Source organism: Lepidochelys kempii, chromosome 2 (assembly GCF_965140285.1).
Source record: "Lepidochelys kempii isolate rLepKem1 chromosome 2, rLepKem1.hap1, whole genome shotgun sequence".
Taxonomy (NCBI): domain Eukaryota; kingdom Metazoa; phylum Chordata; order Testudines; family Cheloniidae; genus Lepidochelys; species Lepidochelys kempii.
This window is the reverse complement of record NC_136381.1, coordinates 3,046,601-3,071,577: the sequence shown is the minus strand read 5'-3', so window position 1 is coordinate 3,071,577 and position 24,977 is coordinate 3,046,601. Positions and strand designations below refer to the sequence as shown.

The 24,977-nt window shown below is 60.1% G+C and overlaps 1 protein-coding gene across 1 annotated transcript; it reads left to right on the top strand.

The window, feature by feature from the left end:
- Window positions 1-12,850: 12,850 nt before the first annotated feature.
- On the top strand, window positions 12,851-19,272 carry LOC140907959 (forkhead box protein H1). Its single transcript, XM_073335046.1, has 3 exons — window positions 12,851-13,135; window positions 17,657-17,761; window positions 18,175-19,272. The coding sequence occupies exons 1-3, from the start codon at window positions 12,851-12,853 to the stop codon at window positions 19,270-19,272; spliced, it is 1,488 nt and encodes a 495-aa protein (XP_073191147.1).
- Window positions 19,273-24,977: the final 5,705 nt, after the last annotated feature.

Sequence of the window (24,977 nt, the reverse complement as noted above, 5' to 3'; positions counted from 1 at the left end):
GCAAAGAGATTCCCGCCGGTGGGGGGTGCCCAAGGGCAGGGCATGACTGTTGCTCATGCTGGATCCTGACCTATATTCTCCTACTTTCCCCCCACAGTTGGGGCTACATAATGCTGCTCCCTGCAGTGTTCATGACCTCACACAGGGAGTACGAGAGAAACCGCCACTGCAGGGGGGTAGGGAAACCAGTCCCTGGGTGAGGGATGGAAGGAAGAAGAAAGCCCAGACAGCTGGGGAGGGCTCAGACTAGCAGGCAAGGGGGAAGGGGGGCCCAAAGTGGAGGTAGTGGGGCAGGACGGCCAGCCAGAGACATGCTGTGATCACTGGTAGAAACACAGCCGAGAAGAACAACTAGGAGCCGCGCTGGAGCTGGGGAGGAGGAGAGAGCTGGATAGGGAACGGGGAAGAGGCAGGAGGGGGAGCAAACCCAGAAGCAGACAGAGGAAAGGAGACAAGAAGGGAAAGGGCAGAAAGGAAAAGCCGGGAGAGTCAGAGGATGGGGCAGCAGCTTAGCCAAGGCAGGTCAGGAAGGGCGAGGACAGCTGGTGCTGATGCATTGGACAGGTGCGACCATGGCTGTTGTGAGAGCTCCAGGGGAAGGTTCAGTCCAAACCAAAAGAGCTGCTGCCATTGACGTCCCCCCTTTACTTTCCTGCGAGTATTTCTAGGAACACGGCTTTGTAAAACCCATTAGCAAACACACTCCATAGAGCCCCTAGGACCCCCCAGCGTCTTTCAGCACAACTCCCTATGCAGTAAATGTGCCAGAGAGCAGCAGTTCTCGGTTTTGGATATTAGGTGGATGGAAGAATAACATCAATAGTTCTCTGCACTGTCTGACTCCAGCCATGGAGGGGCTTCAGATCTGAAACACACAAGTGAATAGCCAGGAGGTGTAGCAACTGTTAGTTCTCCTTAGGGTCCCATGAACTTAGTTGGGACTTGGGGAATAGCCATGTCTCCTGGATGTGTCCCCCCGAGGCAGTTTCCAGTTCTAGCTCCGAAAAGGCAGCCGCGGATAGAGCGAAAACCCAGCTTCTCCTGGAGTCTCTGCATCACAGATCCTGCCTTTTCCAAGCAAGGCTTACGTCGGCTTATTTTCATCCTGACTAGTCACAGACGCTCAGCTTGGAGAGCACCTCTGCGGGTAGTGAGGGCTGGCTCCAACACCCAGTGCAATCCAGGGGAGTCTGCATTGTCTGCAAATGGAGCCTGGGAGCAGGTTCTCTCTCCTGCACAGCGGTTCCATCAGCAGCTTGCCACAGTGTCCGTCCCCCCACTCCAGCCTTGAGTAACTCCACGCCCAAGGAGGGCTCTCCACACCCTCCCTGCCTGCTCTCTCCCCTGCCCTAAAGATCCTCACAGTGACATTTTGTCCTGCTTCAGTTTCAGACTTGTTCTCGATGGAGAATTACCCCCCTGAAACACGTGCACGCACTCTCCTCTGTGTTACACCTGGCCAGGTAGGGCTGTTTCCACGTTGCTTCTCCCTGCTCTTTATGCACAGACTGTTTGCCAGCACCCAGTAACGCTCCCCAGCAGCTCGGGACACAGAGCACATCCTGGCTGCAAACCTAGGGAGAGCTAGAATGGAGTTGGAACGTGGCCTCACCTCTCCTTATTTATTAACACTGACAGCAATTCACGTGTTCAAAGTGTTGTACCAATGGGAATTCCACACTGAACCGCCAACGCCAGCCGCACACTGGGGCACTAGGATCAGTGCAAATTCATTGGGGAGAGCGCCTCCTACTGAGCACCCCAAGCGCTGTGCTGGGGCATTGGGGTCAGCACTGACTGCAAGGCGAGGGAGCCTCCCGCCCTAAAATCATCCACACCCTCCCCTGCAGTCCAGCACCGGGCTCAGCACCATCTCAGGAGAATAGCCATTAAGTCCTTCAGCCCCCTTGGTTTTTCTGGTGGTCTCCCATCCAGACGCTGATCCGGCCTGACTCTGCTAAGCCTTCCTGAGCCAAATTCCCCGAGGTACTGACGGCTCACAGCACCCATCACCTTTAGGCAGGGCAGCTGGCACTCACCACCCAGAATGCTTTGCAGGCGGATTCTCGGAAGGACGGGGGAACCACCAGAGCATGGGGGCATTCTGCTGACATCACAGTGGGGAGACTCCATAGCCCGCGGAGCTGGCGGCCCCCGGAGACATCCCGTAGCGCAGGATCTCCGGGCCAGCAGGCCTCCACCTTTCAGCACGCACTGTCAGAGAGATCTGGCCCAGCCCCCAGACATGGCCCAGGCTGGGCCAGCATGGGGCGCATCCCCTCATGCCTGCAGGAGAGGAGGGCACCACGGAAGAATAGACAGGTCTGGGCTCCTTCCTTCCTGTGAAGATGAAGCCGATGATTGGGAGACCGACCCGGACTATATAAATGACGCCACCAAGAGAGGCTTTTGGTCAGGGGATGGCCACAGAGCCTGCTCTGAGATCTCCATTGCCTCCATCATCTCTGGTAAGGACCGGGGAGAATGCTGGGAAAAGACCCTTGACAATAACCGCAGGGGTTCTGCCTGCCCATGGGGATGTGTGGATGGGCTGAGAGCACTGAACACGTGGGCCCACTTCTCCGAGGCACGTTCCTTCCTGCTGCCCTTTCAGCCTCAGCCTTGCTGCTGCTTCAGCTGGGAAACAGCCTGGGGCAGGATGTGGGGCCGAGTGAGGTAGGGAAACTGACCACCAGCCAAACAGATGTGGGTGCTGCTGTGTGCCCCAAGAAGACCCATTGCCACTGTTCCCTCTAAGCTGGGCGCGTGTGCACACAGATCCTAAACCCTGCGCACACGGCAAAACACCGTGCGCACAACAATTTACACAGAAGAAATTTTTTGCGCACACGGACTGTCAAAAATTAGAGGGAACACTGCCCATTACCCCGCTCTACTCACTTTCAGCTCCAGGGCTCACCGATCTGGGTTCCAGTAACAATCTGGGAACGGTCCCTGCTGCAGTGTTTGAGTCTGTGACCCAACCCAATGGGAACCTTTGGTCCCATTTCTACTACAAATTCAACCATGTCCGTCAAAGTGTAATGCCCGAGGGGGGGGAGAGAGATGCATGATGCACACACAGAGTGTAATGTCCTGGGGGCGGGGAAGAGAGAAAGGTCACGTTGTATACACACACACACAGACACAGAGTCATGTGTGGGAAGGGGGAGAAAGCACACACGTACTCGATGATGGCAGGACCAGGAAACAGAACCCAATTACACCAGTCGCAAATGCAAGTCCTGCTGGACAGCCCCCTGTGGGAGCAGACTGTCTGTTGTATGCCCCATCACTTGACGTGCTCTGGGTTGCGGGAGTTCAGACCAATGGTAGGAGCAGGAGGCTGGGAATTAGGAGCCCTGCCCAGCTCAAACCCTGAGCAAGCTGTGTGTCACAGCCCCAGGCAGGCCTCAGTTTCCCCTCCCAGGGAAGGCACTAGAAGAGGGCGGAGGGCAATTACCCTGCCTTGCTTGTTTTGGATTTTACTCTCCTTTCTGGGATTGTTTCAGATCTGTCGAACTCCATCCGTGGCTGTGAGCTGAACCAGCCTGGCACGGCGAAGCCAGGCACACCCCGTGTCCTATCCTACGAGACCAGGGAGCACGGGCGCCCACCCACTGCTGAGGACAGCCACCTCCGGAGCTCTCGAGAGACAATCCAACGGAGCCCGCGGCCAGGCACCGGGACTCGCCTGCTGCGGCCGTACCCCAGCGTCTACCTGCACTCCTCCGCGGGCACGGGCATCGAGAGGGCCTCCGTGTTTGAGTGCAACGCTGCTGAGAAGCTCGACACCTTCTTCTACGAGAAGCTCAAAGCTTGTGAAGAGGCCCCCGCACCGCCCTGCCCTGCCCGGGGTGACTCCAGTACCTACGCGAACGAGGAGCTCCTGGGTGATGAGCCAGGGACGGAGGCTGCCAGCAGGAGGAGGGCCCACAGCAGCACAGACAGAGAGGGGCAGCTGGCGCATCAGAGAGACGGAGCCCAGCAGGGTGGTTTGGCCCCCCAGGACCAGGGTGGGAGGCCCAGACGCAGTCACACCAGACAGAGGAACAGGAGGAGGGACAGCGGAGGCCTCCAGCGGCTGCCCAGTTCTGGAGATGCCCCCGACCCCGCAGCCTTCGATCAGAGCCTGGGGCCGTTCCAGCCAGGGGACAGGACAGCAGCAGGGCCGGGGTGGGAAGAGCCTGCCCATGGGAGGGGGTGCAGCAGACCTTGCCTGGAGGCAGGCGGGCCACCCCGGATACTGCCGCACTGCGTGATTGCTCATCTCCAGAGCTGTACGGCCTGCCAGCGGTTTAACCAGAGCCTGCAGGCCTGGCCTGGGGAGGAGGCCACCTACGAGAACAGCTGGGCCCCACGGGAAGAGGAGAGCGCCCCCAGCAGGAGGGCGAGGTCAGCAGCACCCTCGCAGAGGCAGCTCCGGCAGAGGCTCTCCGAGGTCCAGAAATGGCTGGAGCAATCCATGGCTGAGGAGCCTTCGCTTTGTCCGGGGCCAGAGACCCACAGGGCCCCAAGCCCGGTTGTCCCAGGCTGGTTCTATGCCTGTGAGAGCTACAGGAACTTGGATCAGAAAGAGGGTGGGACCTGGAGGAGGCTGGAGCGGGACGGGGACCCGGGGAGCCGCAAACAGCCTGCAGAGTGGGGCAGCAGGAGAGGGAAATGGGAAGCAGGAAACCCCCCGCGCTGCCAGGTGAGGAGGGGCCTGGAGGCTGAACAGCAAGGGAAGGGGGAGAGAGAGGCCCCTGTGCGGTGCAATAGTCCTGCTGTCAGTAGCCAGCGTGGTGGCATTGTGAGCCCAGGTCACGAGGTCAGGGCTCCCCGTCAGGCTGGTGCTAGCCCCTGGCTGAGCTGCAGGGAGGAGATCCACCAGCCTGGCAGAACGGAGGGGCTACGTGTGGGGAGCAGCCTCGAGCCGCATTGCCTAGGCCATTGAAAACCAGCCCAGACAAAGGCCTGGAGACTCCGGAGGGACCAGCCCAGCCCCAGAGGCAGGGACTAGCCGCTTCCATCAGCCTTGCCCACCTTCCCCCTCAAAGCGAATCCCCCTGGCCGTGGCCCAGGGCTTTGGCAAGCCAGGCACAGCGCCCCCCCACAGGAGAGCAGGGGATTTTCAGGGATTACGGGGAGGGGGATGGGAACTGGGACCAAACACCACTGGCCGGCTGCGTCCAGCCTGTCTGGCAGTAGACAGACGCTCAGCCAGAGGTGGAACAGGAGCCAGGCTAGCAGGCCGGGCTCGCTGGCAAGGAACAAGGGTGCACGGTCTATCAGGGAAATGTGACAAGGGCACGCAGAGAAGGCAGCCCCTGGCATCCCTTTTATTACACAGCAGAGGGCCCTTGCTCCCCCGTCACTGGGAAGCCACCCTTGACTGCAAGGGGTGAAAATGGAGCAAGTTGCGCAGGATTGGACCCTGTCTAACCCCCCCGCCCCCACAGGGCTCAGCTCAGGGCTTGGTCAGAACGGACGGCTTGGGGGTGGGGAGCTTGCGCTGGGAGAGGGAGCAGGCCACAGCGTTTGCCTCCATGCAAGTGTGCCCAGCCGCTCTCCGGGGGCTGCCAGCAGTGCCCTGCAGGCCACCGTTTGGGAGCCGCTGTCCCAGATGACCTGCTAGGTCTCTCCACCCCACTCCGATTTCCAGGGTTGGGGAAAGGATTAGTCACTCCTGTGGCTAAGCTGCAGCTTCCCCAGTGGGCACAACAAGAGATCTCAGGCCTCAGGGCGGATCACCAGCTGGCGTCAGGAAACCATTTCCCTCCATGGCAGCGTTGCAGTTAGATGTACCTGGCAAATGTCCAACTTGCACAGAGCATCTGGCATGGGAGACAGGGTCCCAGGATTGATGGGCTATTGGGCTGTCCTGCTATGGCAGGGGGTAGGATGGACCATGGTCTGTCCTGGTCCGGGGTGGGGTGGTACCCAGATGAGATGGACCATGGTCTGTCCTGGTCTGGGGAAGGGGGGCCCAGGCCATCGTCTGTCCTGGTCTGGGGAGCGTGGGCAGATGAGATGGACCCTGGTCTGTCCTGGTCCGAGGGGGGACGACACCCAGATGAGATGGACCATGGTCTGTCCTGGTCTGGGGAGGTGGGGTGTACCTAGATGAGGTGGACCATGGTTGTCCCAGTCCCTCCCCCAGCACCTGATGCCCTGGGGGTCGGAGCCCCGCAATGCCCGCTCACTGCACTGCGTGACCCCCTCTCTCTGCCGTAGCCTGTGGCGAGGGGCCTTGGCCATGAGGAGCTGAACGCAGCGACCGTCCCGCAGGGCACGTGCTCCTGGCTCTTCTGTGAGCACCAGAGACGCGGCCCAGGCTCCGAACCAGGCCGGCGGAGGGGAGGCCACGCCAACGAGTCTCGGCCCGGCACCTGTTCTGCCACCGAGGCTGCAGCTGCCAAGCTGCAGGCCGAGAGCCGTGTCCAGAGGATAGTGGAGGCCTTTGAGAGACGATCCCGCAGGGAGGCCAAGGCAGCAGCACAGGAGAAGCTGTTCCAGGCCGCCCGGCAGAGGGAGCTGGACAGAAGAACTAGGGCAGTGGCGTCAAAGGAGCACCGAGGGGCCCGGCTCGCTCGGCAGCCTCGGAGCGGTTCCAGGCCACCCCGATCCCATTCCAGGGAGCACTGGCGAGAGGCACCCCGGCCTGAGGCCGTGACTGAGGGGAGGCCCCAGGGCTCCCGGCGGAAGGGAGACACCATGAAGAAGAAGAGGCCAAGCTTTGTGGAGAAACGCAACAGCCATCACTAGTCCCTTGTGATCTGCCTGCAGCTCAGCTGGCAGCCCCAGGACCCACTCAGGAGAAGGGTCGGGCAGCACCTACATGCTGGGAGCCTGGTGTGCCACAGGCACGGACGGGCAAAGGCGGGCTGAGCTGGGCTACAGGGCACCAGATAAAGAGCAGGGCCCATGACAACCCAGGTACCCTCTGCCTGAGCAATCAGGGAAGGAGAAGGGGGGAACCGTGGAACAAGGGGGGCACCAGCCTGGGGGGCCAGGCAGGAGCTCAGAGCTCCTGGGGCCTGCAGAGACCCATGGCCGGGGCCGGCAGCCTGGGACGGGTCCCCCAGAGAGGGCGGGGGCTGCGGAGAACACCAGTGTCCGAGTGATGTGTCCATCAGCGGGGGAGGAGCCGGGCAGGGGGGATCGGGGCCACAGGCTGCCTGAGGAATGCCAGGGGGGCCCTGGTGGCTCCGTGCCACGTGATGCTTTCCGAGATGGTGCAGGAGCCCCCCCGGGGTGGCAGCACCCCTTGGTCCAGCCCAGCTCTCCCCACTGGGGTGAAAGGGCTGTTTCCCGGGGGCGAGGAGAGCCTGGGGCTGGCCTGAGGGCGCTGATGGCTCACTCTGCACCAAGGCCAGAGGAAAACAGGGACCAATACATCATTGCACCACTAGAGGTCGCTGTGTGTCTCCTTAGCGAGGCTGGCGCCTGGGAGGGGAGCCAGGAGCACCCTGAAAGGAGCAATGCCCTGGGGTCTGTCACGCACCCCCACCCCCAGAGCACAGGGGCAGGCCGCAGCAAGGGCCCTGCAGCCACGGAAACAACAGGCACAGTCCCCCAACACCTGGCCACACCTGTGCACAGACGGCACGCACAGCTCAGCCACCCTACAGCAAGGAGCCGGGCACAACCGGCAGACAGACAGACACACAGCTCAGCCACCCTACAGCAAGGAGCCGGGCACAATCGGCAGACAGACAGACACACAGCTCAGCCACCCTACAGCAAGGAGCTGGGTACAACCGGCAGACAGACACACACACACAGTATTGCTCACGCCTAGTGGTCAAAAATCACATAATCTCCCCCCACCCTCCCAAATGACAAGCTTGGCTTAGAGACCCTGTGATTTTCATACTAATCGAGGCTGAGTCTTCACTTGCCTCCTGGTCACTGGGCCTTTGGGGTCACAGTTTCCAGCTTTCCCCCCAAACCGGGGAACTCTGGGCCTTTGTGAAGCGAAGCTGTGCATCTCGCCCGCTCACCTGACTCCAGTAGCTGGGGCTTTAAGAAAACACCAGATGTAAGAATTGGCAAGAAACTCTCCCACGGAGCCTTCCCCACAAGACAGCCACACACACCCCCACGACACAGCCACACCCCACCACACACACAAACACCCCCCCACACCAGAGACGAGCCCTGGCCCCGGCCCCAGCTTTGCACTCCACCTGCTTCTCTGTAGACCCAGATACTGCCCCCACCTCCACCTCCCCCATTGCTCCTTGCTGCTGTTTTTATTTCCCCCTTTTTTAAAACCTCCCTCACTTCTCCCCATCCTGCTTGGGTGGGGCCCAGGCTCGGAGCAGCAGTGGGGGCTGCGGGTCAGGATTGTGAAGAATCGGCAGAACTTGGAGGGTGGGGGGAGCCCAAGGCTGGGACAGCAGCAGGAGCTGCAGGTCGGGATTGAGGGGCAGGGCATTGTCAGAGCTGGGGGTGGGGAGCCCAGGGCATGGAGCCAGGGTCCCTGCCTTCACATCCGCAGACGGAAATCCACATCCCTCCTCCCCAGGGCGATGGGGACTGTCAGGCCTGGTGCTGGCCAAGTCAAGCGGCCACATCAACAAGCCTTTCCCAGCTCCTGCCCCATCCCCCCTGATCTCGCACAACAATGGGGCTGGGGAGGCCCCGCTGAGCTCAATCACCAGCCCAACAAAGGGAGCTCCTGCCTGGCCTGGCGGCAGGGAGATGGCCGCAGACACCTCTGGGGGGGAGCAGCCCTGGCGGGGAGGTGACAAATGCACCAATGCCAGCTCTGGGGTCAAAAGGACAAGGGGGGGAGCAGCCAGAAATGGGGAGCACAGGCCTGCACCCTGCGTGCCATGGGGGGGATGGGAACCAGCAGGCTTGGCTGGGGAGAGCCGGGGGCGGGGGCGGAATTAATGACAGCGGATTTAGGCTGGAGGCGAGATCTCCTGGGCACTGGCATGGGCACTCGCTGCCCCAGGGCTGGGCTAGGCGCCTGGCGGACGGCTTGGAGAGTGCACTAGGGAGGACGTGGCTCATAGCGGTGCTGGGGGCACGACGGAGGCGGCAGGCAGGGCACACGGAGCAGACGGGGACAGAGAGCCTGTGCGGGGTCAGAGCCGCCGGCCAGCCAGCGAGTCCCTACGACCCACCGGGCCCAGGGGAACCGGTGCACGTCCCGGCCACAGCCCAGCGGGTGCAAACCAGCCGCCTTGGAGCTGCACCTGTCCCATCTGCTGAGGTTCCAGCCCTAGCAGCACAGGTCTGGGGGGGCTCAGGGTCGCAATGGGAAAAGCGGGTGTGTTTCCTCGCCCGGCCCTGCCCTGGCCAGCTCAGCCACTGCCATCTCCCCAACCCTCTGCTCCTGGGCTGGCCCCGGGCTCCCACACCATGAGCTCCGCCCAGGGCGGGGGCGGGGGCACACAACAACATGGCCAGCCCCTGGACAGTACCAGTCATACTGTCAGCCCCAGGGAGTCAGCTCCCACCCCAGCCAAATTCCTTAGCAGTGGGAAAGCCAGGGGGTGGGGTAGGGGATTTGGGCATGTCTCTTGACAGATATTGGGAACATGACACATGCCAGCCCATAAGGCTCCAGAGTCCCGATTTACCAGTGCTGATCTCCATCCTCCACTGGGCGGGGCACCCAAAGCACCGTATGCTCCAGGCTGGATTCATCCCAAACCCATCACTAGCCCGCCGGCTGGGGACAGATCATTCCAGGCAGGCTGCAGAGGGGAAAGGGACACCCAGGCCAGCCAGCGAGTCCATGCAGAGCCCTGAATAGAACCCAGGCGTCCTGACTCCCCAGCCTCGGTTTTAACCGTGAGAGCAGCATGTGCCTGCAAGGCCGCCAGGCGAGGGGGGTCAGTCGGTGTCACTGGCACAGTCAGGAGGTGCTCGGTGGTTACGAGCGATGGCCGTGTGCCAGTGGAGAGCTCTGCACTGCTGGTCCGCGGGGTTCCAGACTCCCTGAAACAGACAGCGCCACAACCGGGTGCGGCCCACAGCAGGACACAGCAGGTGTGAAACCCACGGACTGCAAGGGACAGCGCCCCCTACTGAGCCCCTGCCCCCCTCCCTGCACCACAGCGCCCCCTACCGACCCCCGCCCGGCTCCCTGCACCACAGCGCCCCCTACCGACCCCCACCCGGCTCCCTACACCACAGCGCCCCCTACTGAGCCCCTGCCCCCTTCCCTGCACCACAGCGCCCCCTACCGACCCCCGCCCGGCTCCCTGCACCTCAGCACCCCCTACCAACCCGCGCCCGGCTCCCTACACCACAGCGCCCCCTACTGAGCCCCACCCATCTCCCTACACCACAGCGCCCCTTACCGACCCCCGCCCGGCTCCCTGCACCACAGCGCCCCCTACCGACCCCCACCCGGCTCCCTACACCACAGCGCCCCCTACTGAGCCCCTGCCCCCTGCACCTCAGCGCCCCCTACCAACCCGCGCCCGGCTCCCTACACCACAGCGCCCCCTACTGAGCCCCACCCATCTCCCTACACCACAGCGCCCCTTACCGACCCCCGCCCGGCTCCCTGCACCACAGCGCCTCCTACTGAGCCCCGCCCAGCTCCCTACACCACAGCACCCCCTACTGAGCCCCTGCCCCCTGCACCTTAGCGCCCCCTACTGACCCTCGCCCATCTCCCTACACCACAGCTCACCTACTGACCCCCGCCCCGCTCCCCGCACTGCAGCGCCCCCTACCGACCCCCGCCCAGCTCCCTGCACCACAGCGCCCCCTACTGAGCCCCTGCCCCCTGCACCACAGCGCCCCCTACTGAGCCCCGCCCGGCTCCCTACACCACAGCTCCCCTACTGAGCTCCGCTCCCCGCATCACAGCACCCCCTACTGAGCCCCCACCCCACTGCCTGCACCACAGACCCCCCTAGCACCACACCAGGGCATTGGGCTCAGCACCGACTGCCAGGGGAGAGCACCCCCTCCTGAGCCCCTGCCCCACTCCCAGCACCCCCTCCTGAGCCCAACCCCTGCTCCCTGGAGTGCAGCGGCCCCAGCGCCACCCTGGGGCATTGGGGCCAGCACTGACTGCAGCCACGCTAGGGAAGTCCCTGCTGAGTGATGACACGGGACAGCACCGTCTCCCCACAGGGAAACCTAGACAAGGCAGTTTGCGATTGCCACAGGAGTTACAGGGGCAGCCTCGGGTTTGCCCTGACCAGCTAAGCTGCAGGAATGCTTGAAACTGCCTCTTCCCCTGTACAGGAGCTGAGAAGGGAGAGGCCAGCTCCAAACTAATAGGCCTTTAAGAGGGAGGCCTCCAAACCAACCCTGGCCCCCAGAACTCCTGGGTTCCTTTATGTCCTAGGAGGCATGTTCCCTTAGGCACCAGGTCAGGGAAGGAGTTGCTTAGCTGACCTCAGAGCAACCACCGAGCCACCAGTCAGCACAGCCAGGTCTCTGTGGGTACGTCCACACCACAGTGAAAAGCCCGTGGCACCGAGTGTCAGAGGCCAGGGCCACTGACTCAGGCCTGTGGGGATGGGGCTGCAAATTGCAGTGTAAACGTAACCCGAGAGCCCAGTCAGGCTAGAGACCTGCAACCCATAGCAGCAGTAGGGTGGCATGTGTGAAAATTCAGGAGGGGAGGCGGGAACTGGCGCCTATCCCTGAATATCGGAAAAGTCCCTATAAAATGGGGGCAAGTGGTCATCCTTGGCAGCTGGCACAATGTGCTCCTCACATTGAGTCTAGCCTCTCCTTTTCCTGGTTATATGGCCGGGCCGGGCCCCAGGGCAGGACTCCGGGACTGTGCCCAGTCTTTGTAAACTCCAGCCAGGGGTAACCTGCTCTGTCACAGCCAAACCGGGAAAACAAGGCCCAAGAGTGGGGAGCGCCCCCTCCTGAGTCCCCAGTGCCGCTCCCTGCAGCAGGCTGGAGGTTCCTCGGAGGTCTCCCAGCCAGGCCGGAGTCGCTTGTTGGGTCGGTCCTGTGCCAGGTCTGGGGCTGTTGGCGGGCACCCCACCCCCATGGCCCACAGTCGCTCACTGTCACCCACGCGAGTCCCAGAGAGTCACAGGGCCCAGGCTTGGCAAACTCAGCTGGAAACCTGCCCTGAGCATCCACAGCTGCTGCATGGCCCGGGGCCTCACATTTCCATGTCAATCCGGGGAGTTACAGGCACCAAAATCCACTGCTGACTGCGCCCCTTGCTGGGGACCTTTGCTCGGGGCGCTGGGGGCGAAGCCCCCCCCTCTGGATTGGAGTCCCGGGCTGGGGGACTCAGCTTCCCTGAGAAGCAGGCGAGGCCCCAGCTCTCAGACCATCTGGCTAGACTGGCCCAAGCCCTCCAGGTCCAGTGTGAGGAGTGACCCTGGCCTGGACCCAGGGCAGGGGAGAACGGGCCAGATCCTGAACCCCTTGCTCAGGCCTTCCCCAGGCCAGATGCCCACGGGCTTCAGGCTCTGGGCCTGGCCAGGGGGGCCTGACAGATGTTTCAGACTCAGCTCTACCATGGGCTGCCAAAGCCCCCCTCGGGCCAGTCCCCTGCGGGCTAGTGGGGTCCAGCAGGCCGGCCCAGGAGAGGGGCTGCGAGGCCGCAGGTTCTCCCCCAGCTGGGGCTGAGCCCGGGGTCTCATCTCCATCAGCCTTTGACGTCCTCCCAGGCCCCCCCGCTTAACAGAGCCCTGCTAATTGTCGGCCGGCCGGCCGGCCCTGCCCCCTGGTGCCAGCAGTCTGGCTCCCCAGTTGGGGCAGAGATGCGGATCAGCATGAGAAAGGCTTGAATCGGAGCAGGAGAGCCGCTGCCTCCCACCTGAGCCCGCCCCCTGCCCCTCCTGGCCCGGGGCTGCCCTTCACCTTCAGCCGGGCCGGCACCCGGAGCAGCAGCGGCTGGAGCAGCGCCCGGGCCATGTCCCATCCTACGGGGGAGGCAGCCCCTGGGCAGAGCGGCGCAGAGGCGGGGGGCTGCCCGAGCCCCCCGGGGGAAGCGCCCCAGCGCTGTGCCCCGGAGAGGGGAGCTCCGGGCGCTGGGGATGGAGCGGGGCCGGGCGAGGAGCCCCAGGACTCCAGCAGGAAGGGGAAGAAGAAGAAGAAGAAGAAATACAACCGCCACCCCAAGCCGCCCTACACCTACCTGGCCATGATCGCCCTGGTGATCCAGGCCTCGCCCGGCAGGAAGCTGAAGCTGTCCCAGGTAAGAGCAGGGCAGGGGCCCAGGAATCTGGGGGCCTTGATTTCCCCTGTTGTGCGCGGTCCCACAGGCTGGGCGACCGGGGAGGGGGGGCAGAGGGACTATTGGACCATCTAGTCTGACCTCCTGTACCTCCCGGGCCATGCACATCCCCCAGGTCCCCTGCTCTGGTTCCCCGCCCCTCCAGGCGCCCCTGGGAGAGCCGGGCAGCCCAGAGCCGGAGGGAGGGAGGGGGACACTGGGCTCCAGTTGGTACAGGGCCTGACCCCCCTTGCTAGGCTTGCACGGCTCTGGGAGAGCCCCAGGACCAATGGTGGGCGAGGGGGATGCCCGGAGACCCGGGCACTGTCCCTCCCCTCCCAGGGCCTGCTCTGGGGCCGAGCTGGGCGCGTGCAGCGGCCGGGGGATCGGGGATGGGGGCAGGCGACAGACCCCCGCGGAGGGAGGGTTTGGCTCCCGCTGCTCCCAGCGGCCGGGACCCAGCGGCTGAGCCGAGCCCCATTCAGCCCCGCGCCTACTGTATATGGTGTAGATAAGCCGCGGGTCAGGGGTCGGCCAGGGAAGGAGATTAGGAACAGCAGGGGGGGGATTCCTCGGGGGTCAGGTGACCTGGGAGTTTGCACAGACACGGGGGGGATTAGCACGTTGGGATGGAGAGCTCGCCCGACCCCCAGGCCAGGGTCTAAGGGGTCACACGAGGCTTTACCGCTGCCTGGGCCAGCGCCGGGCCGAGCTGCCGGGAGCCGGCGGTTGCTTAAAGCCCAGAAGCTCAGAGCACTTTACAAACACGGAGCGCAAGGCCAGACAGTGTCACTGCACTGGGGAAACTGAGGCACGGGGCCCGTCCGAGGTCCCCCAGCCAGTGGGAACAGAACCCAGGTGCCTGGTTCCGAGTGCTCTGCTCTAGCCACTAGACGCCACTCCACTCATCCTAAGGGACCCGCTCCCCTTGGGCATTTGCCCCCAGCTTGCGTTACTGGCCCCCCACTAAGCCAGGCTAACAGCTGGCACTTACAGCCCCGGGCAACCTGGGAGGGGGCGGGGCCTGGACGAGTCAGCCAATCAGCTCCACCCAGATCAGCTCTGCATGGGGTGGGGGGTCAGGTACCAGATTGGACTCACATGCTCAGCTCTGCTCGGACCCCTTCACCGCCTGGTGCCCCAGCTGCCCTGCCCCATGGCACTGTGGGTGCTGCAAGGGTTAATAGTGGGGGCTGGGGGCTTTGAGATCCGGAGGGGCAAGTGCTGCGGGGGAGGGGGTACTGGGACAGCCTATGGGGTGGGGGTGGTCCCCAGCTCCTCTGGAATGGCAGGGCAGAGCCGGGGGAGACTCTCCCCGGAGCGTGGCGTGGGCTCTGTGGGCTGTTTTGGGGGGCTACTGCCAGTGAGTGGCCCAGCCCTGGCCCTGGGGTACTGTTCAAGTGCTGGAAGCCAGCAGGAGGCATCAGGGAGCCCCCAACAGCCTGCCGTGCTGAGTAATCCCAGCCCCCCTGCCCAGGTTCACGGATGCTGCAGGGGCTCTGTGCTGGTGCAGCTCAGGCCCTCTGCCGGGGCCAGGAGGGGAGATGGGCATTACCGGAACCAGAGCCCAGCCCTGCTCCCATGTAACCTCTGCTCCTGGTGCCGTGGGTTCACTGGGAGCAGGTGGGTGAGCTGAGCTCACACAGAGAAGGGCGGGCATGGGGGGGAGGCCATGGGGACGGGTGTGCACCCAGAGGCAGAGCAGACCTGGGGGTGCCCCAGCACCAGCCTTTTCCACCTTGTGGGAAAGGGGAGCTCCCTCTCCCTGGCCTGTTCGGTCCTTGGCCCCTGCAGAGGCCTAGTTAGTGCTGGTTGGGGGAGGAGGGCGGGGGGGGGGGGGCTGCACAGCATGTCCCCTGGCCTGCTAGGAACAGGGATGCACCCCTCCATATTTGGGTCTCACACGCCACCCAATGGCCACAGTCACGATCCAGCAAGAGCCAGACAGGACCAACACGATGGCTGTCCTCGAGGGGATTAAACCCTCCACTCTGCACCACGCCCTGTGCCCCAGCCTTGCTTCCTGACAGGCTACAGTGCCTCCTTAAAGATGCAGCCAGCTGCAATCTGCTCCAGTCCATGACCACCAGGGGCCTGACAATTCCTTCCTGGCACCTTGTGCCATCAGTCTCATCTGCGCTGGGGGGGAATGAAGCGTCACAAGCCCGCTTTGCACAGGGGTGAAAGATGACATAAGAAAACTCTGAATTGTTTAACAACACTTTGTTAGATGCTCAAAAAAGCCATAATTAAGGAAGACCCTGTTGGTTAAAACGCTGACCTGGTTCAGAGGAAAGTGAAGGCAGCTATACAAAATTAAAAAATAATGTATAACAAATGGAAGAAAGGGGAAGTTGACAGTTATGAGTATAAATCAGAGGTTAGGAACTGTAGAAAATTGATAAGGGAAGCAAAGGAACACAAGGAGAAATCTAAGGCCGGCAGAGTTAAGAACAATAAGGAGTAGTTTTCAAAGTATATTAGGAACAAAAAGAATCCTCACAATAGTATTGGTCCAGTACTAGATGTAGAACTATTAATCATGATGCAGAAAAGGCAGAAAAGTTCATTAAATATTTGTTCTGTATTTGGGGAAAAAAACTTAGATGATGGCATCTCATCATATGATGATGATAACACTACATCCATTCCACTAGTCTCTCAGGAGGATGATAAACAGCAGCTACTAACATTCGATATTTTTAAATCAGCTGGTCTGGATAACTTACATCCAAGAGTTTTAAAAGAGCTGGCTTGACCATTAATCTTGATTTTCAATAAGTCTTGGTACAGTGGGGAGGTTCCAGAAGACTGGAAGAAACCTAATGTTGTGCCACTATTTAGAAAGGGTAAACAGCATGACCCAGGTAATTATATGCCTTTCATCTGATATCAATCCCAGGCAAAATAATGAAGCAGCTAATACGGGACTTGATTAACAAAGAATTAAAGGAGGGTGATATAATTAATACCAATCAACAAATGTTTAGGGAAAGAGATCCCGTCAAACTAATTTGATATCTTTTTCTAATGAGAGTACAAGTTTGGAAGGAAAAGGTAACAGTGTTGATATGCTATTACTTAGACTTCTGGGCATTTGATTTGGTACCACAGGATATTTTGTTTAAAACACTGGGAAGATATAACATGAACACGGCACACATTACATGGATTAAATGCTGGCAAATGGATAGATCTGAGAATGTAACTGTAAATGGGGAATCGTATTAGAGAAGATGTGTTTCTAGTGGGGTCCCACAGAGATCGGTTCTTGGCCCTGGGCTATTTAACATTTTTATCAGTGACCTGGAAGAAAACATAAAATCATCATTGACAAAGTTTTCAGATGGCACAAAAATTGGGGTAGTGGTAAGTAACGAAGAGACCAGGTCTAAATTGCTTGGTAAGCTGGGCACAAGCAAACAATATGCATTTTTATACACCTAAATGTTAACGTGTACATCTAGGGACAGAGAACGTTGGCCAGGCTTACAGGATGGAGGACTCTGGGAAGCAGGGACACTGAAAAAGATGTGGGGGTGATGGTGAATAATCAGCTGAACGTGAGCTCCCAGTGCGACACTGTGGCCAAAAGGGCGAATGCGATCCTGGGACGTATACACGGGAATCTCCAGGAGGAGCAGAGAGGTTATGTCACCTCTGTATGTGGCCCTGGTGCGAGCGCTGCTGGGGTCCTGAGTCCAGTCCTGGGGCCACAGTTCAAGAAGGATGGTGGTAAACTGGAGAGGGGTCAGAGAGGAGATATGAGAATGATTCCAGGATTAGAAAACCTGCCTTGCAGGGATACATTCAGGGAGATCAATCTATTTAGCTTAACAAAGAGAAGATTAAGGGGAGACTTGATCCCAGTACCTACACGGGGGGCACACATTTAATAACGGGCTCTTCAATCTAGTAGAGGAAGGTCTAACACCATCCAGTGGCTGGAAGTTGAAGCTAGACACATTCACACTGCAAATAAGGCACACGATTTTGACAGTGAGGGTCATTAACCACTGGGACAATTTTCCCCAGGTCATGGTGGATTCTCCCTCACTGACGATTTTTAAATCCAGACGGGCTGTGTTTCTAACTGCTCTGCTCCGGGAACAACTTGGGGGCAGGGCTTTGGCCCGCGCTGCACAGGGTGTCAGCCTGGAGTCACGCTGGTCCCTTCTGGCCTTGGAATCGAGGACTCTGAGCCAGCGGAGGGCCGGCCGCAGCCCCCAGCAGTCAGGGAGTTGCATGCAAGGCCCCAGGAGGGAGGAGCCTCCCCAATTTGTGCCACCACAATCTGAGGTGCCCACCTGGCTCCCTGTTCACTGTGTGGCACAAGTGCTGTGTCCCACGCGGGTCCCAGTGAGGTGGCACCAAAGCCAGCAGCCCTGCAGTCCAGGTGGGGACAGCCTGAGGCACGCTGAACACAGCAGTCTCACAGGGCCCGGCGCTGGGGTCTGCTCCGCCCGCGGCCAGGGGCTCTCACCCCCCATCTCTCGGTTTCAGATCATCCAGGAGATCGGTGCCCTCTTCCCCTTCTTCACCGAGGGCTACCAGGGCTGGAAGGACTCCATCCGCCACAACCTATCCTCCAACCGCTGCTTCTCCAAGGTGAGCGCTGGGGTGCAGTGAGGGAGCGGGGGCTGGGGAAGAGAACGGCCTCCGGGGGGCTCTGGAGGTACAATATGTTGGGGGGGGGACTGGGTCCGAGGGTAGGGGGATGGGATGGGGAGCCTGAGGGAGTAAGGATCCAGCTTTGGGGGTAGGTGATGGACTGTCAGGCTCCAGGACAGGGTTGATGGAGCTGGAGAAGGGCCAGGGGAGAGCCCAGGGCTAAGGATGAGGTGGTGGGGGGTGCTAGGCTCTGAGGGGTGAATCGGTCAGGCCTGACACACAGGGAAGCTCTGTCCCCACTTCCTGAGCTCCTGGGGTTGGGTTCGGGGCCTCCCCAGGCTCAGGATTGCTCCATGGCTCCCCCGGAGGCCGATCCCCGCACTGAGCCTGTCTCGCTCTCTCCCTGGCAGCTGCTGAAGGATCCCGCAAAGCCCAAGGCCAAAGGGAATTTCTGGACGGTGGACGTGAGCCGGATCCCCCCGGACGCCCTGAAGCTGCAGAACACGGCCATCTCCCGGCAGGAGGCGGCCTCCTTCGCCAGCGACCTGGCCCCCTTCATCCTGCACGGCTGGCCCTACGGCTGCCAGGGGGCACAGCACCCACTGCAGTGTGCCAGGGCCTCCTCCACCCACGCCAGCTCTGACAATGAGGAGAGCGGCTACCAGCTCGGCGAGGCGGCGAGGCCAAGCAGCTCCTTCACCATCGACTCCCTCCTCAGTGACTTCCAGGAGGTGGGTCTGTCCGGGAAGCCCCGGGAGGACGGGGGCCACCCCCAGCCCGTACAGCCCCCTCCCAGCCAGTCAGCGGGAGACTCCCTTCCCATCAGCATGGACCTGTGGGGCCCAGTCCCCATCTTCCGTGTCTCCTCTGGGCCCCCGTCGCTGCCCTGGCGACCCCTGTGCAGTCTGGCTGCACCGCAGTCTTTCTCCTCCTCCTCCAGCAGCATCTCCACCCTCAGCTCCTTGTCGTCCGACGAGAGGGACCCCGGCAGCCGGCGGTCAAAGCAGGCGCGAGGCTCCCGTGCCCCGGCCAAGCGCCCCCGGCTACTGGCTGCCCGTGAGAGCAGCGGTTCCAGCTCGGACTCCGATGGCTCCGGAGGCTGCACCCCGGCTCCATCGCCCACGCTGGTCCCCCGGCCGTGCTGGGAGCAGCTCCCCACCTCCTACACCAAGTGCGTGGCCCCCAACGTTGTGGCTCCCCCAAGCGGCCCCCCGTTCTTTGCCTTCCCCACAATGCCGGGCCTGCCCTACTACAGCTACAGACCCCCCAGCTACGTCAGCCCGGTGTACTGGGACCTGAGGCCAGGCCCCTCGGTGGCCCCCAGGCAGCAGGGCCCACAACTTCCTGGCCTCTCCGTGGACCTGGACCACACGGTGCAGGGCATGCCCCCCAACAAGAGCGTGTATGACGTGTGGGTGAGCCATCCAGGAGACATTGTGCACCCAGCGCTGTACAGCCAGGGCCCCATGCCCGGCAGCGTGGCGCTGACCCGCTACGACTCCCTGTGACGGGCCCCAGTAGGGGAGGGCTGGGCAGCCCCGTGGCCTCTCAACAGCCCTGTCTCTTCGGGAGCCTGCGCCAGCTGCATGGATAAACTAGCCCTTGCAGGCCCAATGGTGCTCCTCAAAACCGGGGCCAGTAGGCAGAGCTGCATCTGGATCTGCAACGGTGCGGTCCCTGGAGACTACAAATCCCAGCATGCAATGCTCCATGCAGAGCCCACTGTCCCTGGGGGGCCACCCGTCCTCCCACGGAGCCAGCTGGCAGCAAGCAGGGCATCCTGATGGGCTGTTCTGCTCTGCAGGAGGAAGACACGGATGCCATTGACTCTGGTCCTCACCCAGCGGGGAACCATCTCTGCTGCCTTTACTTACCTACCTGGATGGCTGCCTTTGGGCCTCTCCGGATGGGATGGGGGGAGTTCCTGCAGGAGTCTCTCTGCTCCCCCTTCTCCTGAGTTGCCTCCCTGGCAGGACCCTCTGCTCCCTTCCACATCGCGTCTGCACATGTGTGCCCTCCCCCAACATGCTCCGGGGGACAGCGGCTGCTACAGTCCAGTGGCTCCTGGGGAGGGCCTAATCCAGGTTCCCAGCTTCAGCCGGCCCCAACTGTGCAGAGCTGGGGGACATGGAAATCTGAACGCAGATCTGGATTCCTAGCGGGACAAACCATCTGACCACGTGGCAGTGTAACCCACACACCTTCTGGATGTGGTGTTCTGTCCCATCTAGGGGCACTGAGACCAAAGGTGTGTGGATTACAACAGCACGAAGGCTGGGCCTGCCTCTGGGGAGTTTCTGTTCGCCCCGGAATCTGCAGACAGAGACGCAGCTCTCAGAGCGGGGCAGCTTCATGACTTTCTATAATGCTGGGGTACCCTCCCCCATGCAGCCCACCAGGCATCTAGCATCAGCTTCACCAGGACGCGGGCTGCTCGCAAGGCACAATTACCACCCAGGCAAGAAGGGACCAGTGTGACCATCCCATGTGACCGCCTGTGTAACACAGGCCAGAGACCTGCCCCCAAGTCATTCCCAGAGCAGAGCTGTTAAGAAAAAAAACAGTTTTGATTTAAAAATTGCCAGTGATGGAGAATCCACCATGACCCTGTTCCAGTGGTTAATTGCACTCACCATTAAAAATGTTACCCCTCATTTCACTTCCAGTCTGAATCTGTCCAGCTTCAGCCTCCAGCCACTGGATCGTGTCAGACCTTCCTCTGCTAGATCGAAGAGCCCGTTATTAGCTCTTTGCTCCCCACGCAGGTACTCCCAGACTGATCAAGTCACCCCTCCACCTGCTCTTTGTTAAGGTAAATAGATGGAGCTCCTGGAGTCCATTCCCTATAGGCAGGTTTTCTAATCCTTCCATCATTCTCTTGCCTTGTCTCTGCCCCCTCTCCAATTTATCAACCTCCTTCTTGCGTTGTGGGCACCAGAACTGGACCCAGGACTCCACAGCGGTGGCACCAGGGCCACATACAGAGGGAAAATAACCTCCCTCCTCTTACCCAAGCTTACAGTTTGTACCTCCCAGGGTCCCATTCGCCCGTTTGCCCACAGCATCACGCTGGGAGCTCACATTCAGCTGGTCCTCCACCCCCACCCCCAAATCTCATTCAGCGCCGCTGCGTCGCAGGAGAGAGTCCCCCACCCTGTACCTATGGCCAGCAGTCTTTGCTCCAAGATTTTTTACTTCACATTTGGCTGTACTGAAACACACACTGTTTGCTTGTGCCCAGCTTACCAAGCGATCCAGGTCATTTTCTATCAGTGACCGGCCCTCTCTGCTAGTTCCTACTCCCCCAATTCTGCGTCACCTGCAAAATGCACTGGCGATGCTTACATGTTCTCTGCCAGGTCATTGATAAACCCCTTCAGTAGCGTAGGGCCAAGAACCGATCCCTGGGGGACCCCACTGGGAACACACCCCCCTCCATGGTGATTCCCCTCTAGAATTACATTTTGAGACCAGTTAGTCTGGGGGGAGGGATAGCTCAGTGGTTTGAGCAGTGGCCTGCTAAACCCAGGATTGTAAATTCAATCCTTGAGGGGGCCATTTAGGGAACTGGGGCAAAAATTGGGGATTGGTCCTGCTTTGAGCAGGGGGGGTTGGACTAGATGACCTCCTGAGGTCCCTTCCAACCCTGATAGTCTATGATTCAGTCAGCTTTTAATCTCCTTAAGACATGCCACACTGATTTTGATTAAAAACTAGAAAAATACAAAGTATCATAAGGTACCACGTCGAACCCCTCACAGAAATCTGTTACAGCAACACTATTCCTGTTATCAGCCAAACTTGTCATCTCATTGAAAAGACACCGAGTGAGTTTGACAGGATCTATTTTCCATAAGCCCGTGTGGATGGGCATTAGCTCTATCACCCTCCTTTCATTCTTTAACTGCATCCCTGTTACTGAAGCTACTGGAGATCTCCCTCTGCCAGCAGCAGTAGCAAGTCTCTTATCCCCGCTGTGAGTCCAGTCACTAGAGGACGCCATCCCTCACAGCCAACAATGTTACATACCTTAGGGTGGAGTCTCCTCTTGAGTCAGTGTCCAGCATTTCTAAGAACCCTTTTATCTAAGGAGGAGGCCACATTCGGGTCCCAGGTGCCCCAGGAAATGCTGCACGTGTGTCTTCAAGCAAATCTGGCTCATTCTTTTTACTCTTTAATGGTTTTGCCTCCTTTCCTCCTCTTTGTTCAAATCCCCCCTGGAAAAGCAGCACTGGCCAAATGATTCCTAGCGGTGGCACAGCTTCTCTCTTTCCGTTTACAAACCAGCCAGCCGGTCAGCCCGAGGCCACCTGCAAAGTGACACACGTCAGCAGGAATAATCTGAGCCCCTCGTTTATCTGTCTCGGGTGCTTCTATGGTCCCCATCACGGTGACTGAGCAACTCCCGATCTGTAACGTGTTTCGCCTCACAACTCCCCTGGGAGGCAGAGCAGAGCTGTTAGCCCCATTTTATGGGTGGGAAACTGAGGCACAAAGAGACTAAATCACATGGGGGGGGTGTCCTGTGGTAGAACAGAGACTTGAACCCAGGTTTCCCAAAGCCTAGGCTGGCGCTCTAACCACTGGGCCATCCACCGTCTCATAGAAACCACGGGAGGGGCAATCCCGCTGTGGCCAGCTCGCTGCAAAGCTCTGCTGAACGTGTAGCAGAGTGCAAACCCACGGTGTTCGGGGACGGAGGGCAAATCAGATGACGCCCTTCTCTCCATTCAGACTGGACGTGTGGGCCAGGATAACTAGCCATGGGAACAAGCTACCAAGGCGCGTGGGGGATTTGCCGTCACTGGCAATGTTTAAATCAAGACTGGCTGGTTTTCCAAAGACCTGCTCTGGTTCAGCCAGGAATTAATTCCAGGGAATTGGCTGGCTGGGGCTACACAGGAGGGCAGATGAGATGATCACAGTGGTCCCTTCTGGCCTTGGAAGCGATGAACAGGGCCGGCTCCAGGCACCAGCGAAGGAAGCAGGGGCCTGGGGTGGCCAACAGAAAGGGGCGGCATGCCGTCCGTCACCGGGGCGGCACGTCCGGGTCTCGGCCCTGCAGTCCCTCTCTTCCTCTTCGGTGGTACTTTGGCAGCAGTTCAACCAGGCTTGGGTTTTTTAGTTTGGTTTTTTTTTCCTTCGCTGCTTGGGGCGGCAGAAAAGCTGGAGCTGGCCCTGGCGATGAAGCTCGGGGACATGGCCCAGCTACCCACCATAATGAAGGGAAGAGAGGAGGTAAGGTAGATCAGGCTGTGCTCTTCCCTCCCCATCTCCTCCTCCAGGACCTGAGGGGATGGTCAATTAATTTAAAAGGCAAAAACCACATCACCGATCAAAGGAAATTCTGCTCCCCCCGCCCCCCCCGCACACTTGGCCTGTGGAATCCACTGCTCTGGGGATCGCCGAGGCCAAGAGTTTAGCAGGCTTTGTGGGTGAGAACATGCCCCAGGGTTCCATAGGCCGGGCACCCACTGGGGTCAAGCGGGGGCTGCCCCCGTGGAGAGGGTATTCCATAACCACCCACTGGGAAGGTCTTGCCCCATCCCCTGATGAATTGGTGGTGGCCCCAGCAGGCGGGATGCTGGATTAGATGGACCATTGGCAGAGCCCGTGAGAACAGCCCTACATGCCTTAGCCACTTGTTGCAAGGATTTGATTGGAGATTTGAGCTGTGGGGGTGGGTGCTGACTGGATGCCTGGGTCACGTGGCAGGTTGCTGTTCCCTCCATGGAACAAGCGTCCGGGTTCCAGGAGCAAGCCCCTGGGTGCGAGTTCGAAATTCACCTCCGGCATGGACTGTCCCAAGCCCCCAGCTTCCCCGCCCGCTCCCGCCAGCCGCGGCACTCGCGGAACCGGCTGCAGACAGCGAACAGGAGCAGAGGGCGAAAGCAGGCGGAGGAAGTTCAGGGTTTCTGCTAGAGAAAGCGTGGCCAGAGCGTCTGCCCAGGGGCTCTCCCAGGCCTACCAAAAACATGGGGCTTGAGCTAGAACTGCAGCTGGAGTCAGTGGAGCTTGGAGCTGCCCGACCTGTCCCGCCCGCCTCATTAACCCCTGGTCTCCTGCATGTCTCTGAAAGAAGCCCAAACCCTTCTCCGCCCCGAGGTCTCCAGGATCCATCTGTGTCTGACCTGTCTGGTTGCGCTTCTGACGCTAAGCTCCTCCATGACTGTATCTTCTCCTGGGTCCAGTCCCGCACACGGCACCCTGGCTCCATGTCAGTAATAAAGTATTTGTGCCTGGTTAATTGGCTGCAGGTCTGTGCATAGCCCCCTGTGGGTGTGGGGGTTTGGGCTTTCAGAGATTGGGAGGGGTTGTGGGTGTCAGAGACAAGGGGGTGTCACAGATGAGGCCTGAAGTCACAGGCTTAGACTGAGATATGAGCTGGGTGAGAGCAATGGGACCACTCGAGCAATGAACTGAAGGGATCGCCAGCTGGCCCAGGATGAGCGGCAGGGCTGAGGGAGGCAGTTTGGCTGCATCACCTTAACTGAAATTCCCTTTGAACAAGTTCGAGAATGTTCCTCACGCTCACGAGGAAGCTCACGCCCCCCCGGCACAATCCCAAGAGCCCATCCTTATGGGCCTAGGTCGGAGCCCACTCCCGGGGGATCCACTGAATTGTCAGAACAATGGGGAACAGTCTCAATTAAAACACAAGGCTGTGCGAACCCTAGCCTGGCAGGTACCTGTGTAAGTGCAGAGAGCATCCCTCGGCATAACAAACAGCAACCTGTAATAAAAGGCTATAGTTCCCTTAAAACTGCCATCACTATGCTTCAGAGTTAACGGGGAGAGTAGCATTCCAGGCTGCCTGCAGCCATCACTGCGCTGGTTACAGCTCACGGTTGGAGGGTTTTTGTTACATACAAACCAGGAGGGCTAGAAACTGACTTTTTAGATACTAGGGCTTAAAATCTGCAGCCCCATTGTGCACTGGGCATGAGTTTGGCAGCAGGTCCCACAGCTGTGGGATAGCTGGGTGCACATGTCCCACTGCCCAGGTCTGAGCTAACCTGAAGCTCTGCCACCCACCAGGAGCGTCCATCAGGATTAAACCCCAACACACCATTCAGTGCCCCCCTCCCCCGGGCAGCGGGGCTTTTTGCACATCCAAGGCTTCCCCAGGCTTTGTTCAGTGAGCTCCCCTCCCATGTGCTCATTCACTCTCCCCCCATCCCAGTTATCGCTGGGGGAGCAGAGATGGGGGGCT